The 3,772-nt window shown below is 51.6% G+C and overlaps 1 protein-coding gene across 1 annotated transcript in view; it reads left to right on the top strand.

The window, feature by feature from the left end:
* The first annotated feature begins 1,598 nt into the window (after positions 1 to 1,598).
* The window catches only part of LOC128271144 (splicing factor 3B subunit 1-like), a 4,002-nt gene continuing 1,828 nt past the window's right edge, over positions 1,599 to 3,772 (top strand). Inside the window, exons 1-6 of the mRNA XM_053008583.1 lie at positions 1,599 to 1,667; positions 1,905 to 2,179; positions 2,246 to 2,372; positions 2,435 to 2,514; positions 2,584 to 2,760; positions 2,823 to 3,751. Of these exons, the coding sequence (XP_052864543.1) occupies positions 1,643 to 1,667; positions 1,905 to 2,179; positions 2,246 to 2,372; positions 2,435 to 2,514; positions 2,584 to 2,760; positions 2,823 to 3,751 (1,613 nt within the window). The 5' untranslated portion in view covers positions 1,599 to 1,642. The remainder of the gene's footprint in view (positions 1,668 to 1,904; positions 2,180 to 2,245; positions 2,373 to 2,434; positions 2,515 to 2,583; positions 2,761 to 2,822; positions 3,752 to 3,772) is intronic.

Here is a 3,772-nt window from a genome sequence, read left to right as displayed (position 1 = left end):
AGATCGGTTCCGGTTTTCAGTATCTCCTGCACCTCGTCGTCTTCGATTTGTTCCGTATCTGCCATGCTTACGAACACCCCTAGATATCGCGAAAAACCGTAAAATTACACAAAAATATGTTATCACGGAACAAAGTCCCGAAAATTCAGTTTGCGTGTCAAGCCTGTGTTTTGGGAAAGACTTCGAACTGTCAATTTCCATTGTAAACAAAACAGGGTGATTGAAAAACACAGGGTGAATACAAATATATTTCACGTTTCGAGCCTTTAATCTTATTTATTCGATTTATTCTTTTACTTTGTGGCATTTTGCGGGAAGTCACAATAATTCGTGCAACATTCTGCAATTCAACGTTGCACCCCTAAGTCCGTTGGTAATGGCCGTTAACTCGTCCTCCGTCACTTCGCAAATCGTTCCAGTCGCTGTCTCCTGGCACGTTGATTCAGGCCAGAACATTGGTGGTTGTTGCGGGAATAACTCACACACAGTGCCACCCAGCACTTCCTGGTCCTCCTCCTGGCGCATTCGTCCGCCTGTGAGCCAGCCCACCCCCGTTCGGTAGGCGTCGTTCTCCATCGTCCTCCACGGGTCGTTTTCCAACGAGTCTGCGACTTCCTGGGCGAAACGCTGCTTGCTTTCCTGGATGGCGCTGTCGAGCATTCTCTTTGTTTGCATATACTCAACGGCTCGGTAAGCACGGACGCTGGCGTCCTGCGTTTTTCGCAGGCGTCGTCGGGCCACTACGCAGATTTGGCGCTTTTCCGCAATATCCGTTGTCCACCAGTAAACAGCAGGTCTGTTCGCCCCCGGTCCTCTGCCACTGCGCGGCTTGCTCTCGTCACAGGGTCTCTCCAGCATCCTCGTGCAGCCACCGTGGTCCAGGTACCGTGGTTACGAGAGCGCGGTGCGTTCCGAGGCGCTGGATCACCGGTGGAGTAGATCGTCTACTCCGCCTGCTGCTGTTCGCTGTGGCGCCGAATTCAGGGATGCACTTTTGCCGAAAGGAAAACCCCTACACGATAACAAACTTCTCGAAAAGAAAAATAAAACTAAACTATACAATGCGTCTATTCACTTCGCTTTGCCGCTTTGCGATTTGTTTACAAACAAAGGTTTCTTTTTTCTTTTTTTATTATTATTATTATTTCTGCGAATTTTGTTCTGAGGCTGCGAATTTTTTACTGAGGCTGCGAATTTTGTTCTGAGGCTGCGAATTTTGTTCTGAGGCTGCGAATTTAATTATTATTATTATTTTTTATTTTTATTATTATTCTTTCCAAATGTCACAAGGGCTTACGCTCGGCTGTCAGTTCACGGGCGAAACTCTTCGAAACTCGGCCGTTATTCGAGACTCGAAACAAATTCAAAATTTCGAGCCAAATTTTTGTTATTTCTAAAATAATAATTCAAAATAAAATAATTCCATCTTTTTCTTTTGATTTTCCTTTTCTTTATTTTGGAAAAAACGCGAACGCGAAAAAACTTTGCCCATGCAGCAAACATTGTTTGATTGAGCTGCATGGGCGCGTACGTCACTCGTCACTCACACATTCACACCATCCGAAAAATTGGCCGTCGCTGTCAAAGTTGAGGGAAAATATACAGCACCAGAATCCAGCTTTTCGCAGCTTTCCAGCAAATAATGGATATTCCCAAGACTCACGAAGGTAAGTACTGAAGCAAAATATCTGCAATCGATTCGGCGAGCCACGCTGTTGTTCCGCGCACAAAAGTTTCGAGTGATACGGCAGCGCAACTATCGGAAAAACACGGCGTCCCCCAATGTTTGGTGCTCCCGTGCAGCCATATTACCTTGATGCACCTGCGGCCGGAAGATTTGGTGCACCTTTGAACTAATTGAACCTTTGAACTTCGTTCCGCGCCGTACGCCCGTATCATTGCAGATCTTGAGGCCCAAATACTTGAGATACAATCGAAGAAGAAAGAGATCAATGCGGAAGCGGCCAAAGATAAGGGAGTGGGACTGCTCGAGAGTGGCTATTACGATAGCGAGCTGTACGACGATGCCAACCAGAACAGCAAATACGAGGGCTACGTAACGTCGATCGCACCGAACGATGACATCGACGACGAGGAGGACGATGGACTCCCGATCGGGCGTAACACCCGGCACATGGGCTACACGGCACCGGCCGCCCTGCTCAATGAGGTCGTACAGGTAAGCGGAGGGTTTGCGGCGAACGTTGAAGAGATCCACCACGCTTACCGTTGTGTTCTATTGCAGTCGGAGAAGGATTACGATCCGTTCGCGGAACGCCGGAGGCCCACGGTGGCCGAGAAGGAGGATGAGTACCGACAAAAACGTCGCCGACTGGTCATATCACCCGAAAGAGTGGATCCGTTTGCAGATGGTAAGGCTTTCATGGAGCCCGTGTCGGGACTCAATTGAATAGCTTTCATTGCTCTTCTTTAGGTGGCAAAACACCGGACGTTGGCTCTCGAATGTACACGGAAATCCGTCGCGAACAGATGCTTCAGGGAGAAGAAGCAGAGGTGAGTAATGAACGCTAGTTTACCAAATCGTTAGATGTTTACCAACTGGTATTTGTTTCCGATTTGCAGTTGCGAAAGAAAATTCAGGAGCAAGCCAAAGACGGGTCACTTAAAATATCATCCAACGGAACGGCGAACAACAAAGTGGAGCCGAAAAAGCGCGGCCGCTGGGACCAGTCGGTAGAGGAGCAATTTGTGCCACCGAAAAAGTTGGCCGTACCGGCCACACCGACCTGGGATGCGGAGGTAAGTCAGCGAAGCTAGCTGTTTGGCCTAGGGAGTCATCTCCATCCATTTGTTTTCCACAGAAAACACCCGCAGACCACCGTTGGGATGAAACGCCGGGCCACAAGGGAAGCGAAACACCGGGCGCTACGCCGAACGTTCGAATCTGGGACGCCACACCGGCCCATGCCGGCGGAACGGCCACGACACCGGGACGTGAGACGCCGGCTGAAAAGTCCACTCGCCGCAATCGTTGGGACGAAACACCGAAAACGGAACGCGAAACACCGGGCCACTCGTGGGCCGAGACACCGCGCGCGGACAGGGCCACAGCCGATAGCATGCTCGAAGGTACGACGCCAGCTTCGAAGCGCCGCTCACGTTGGGACGAAACACCCTCGAATGCCACCCCGTCCGCTATGACCCCTTCGCTGGCAATGACACCGACACTGCACGGGGCGACCCCGAGTGGGAATGCCACGCCGCTCCTGACACCGGGCGGTACAACACCGGTGGGAGTGAAAGCGATGGCAATGGCCACTCCGACACCGGGCCATCTCGCTTCGATGACGCCCGAACAGCTGCAGGCGTACCGGTGGGAGAAGGAGATCGACGAACGCAATCGGCCGTTTACCGATGAAGAGTTGGACGTAATGTTTCCTCCGGGCTACAAGGTGTTGCCCCCTCCGGCCGGTTACATTCCCATCCGCACCCCGGCACGCAAACTAACGGCCACTCCAACTCCGATGGCTGGAACACCGGCCGGATTCTTCATGCAAGCTGAAGACAAATCGTCCAAGTTTGTCGACAACCAACCGAAGGGCAATCTGCCGTTCATGAAGCCGGAGGATGCGCAGTACTTTGACAAGCTGTTGGTCGAGGTGGACGAGGAGTCGCTCAGTCCGGAGGAGCAGAAGGAGCGCAAAATCATGAAACTGTTGCTGAAGATCAAAAACGGAACGCCACCGATGCGCAAAGCCGCCCTCCGGCAGATCACGGATAAGGCGCGCGAGTTCGGTGCCGGAGCGCTTTT

Source organism: Anopheles cruzii, chromosome 3 (genome assembly GCF_943734635.1).
Source record: "Anopheles cruzii chromosome 3, idAnoCruzAS_RS32_06, whole genome shotgun sequence".
Taxonomy (NCBI): Eukaryota; Metazoa; Arthropoda; class Insecta; order Diptera; family Culicidae; genus Anopheles; species Anopheles cruzii.
Note: the sequence above shows the minus strand (reverse complement) of the source record. Positions and strands in the feature narration are given on the sequence as shown.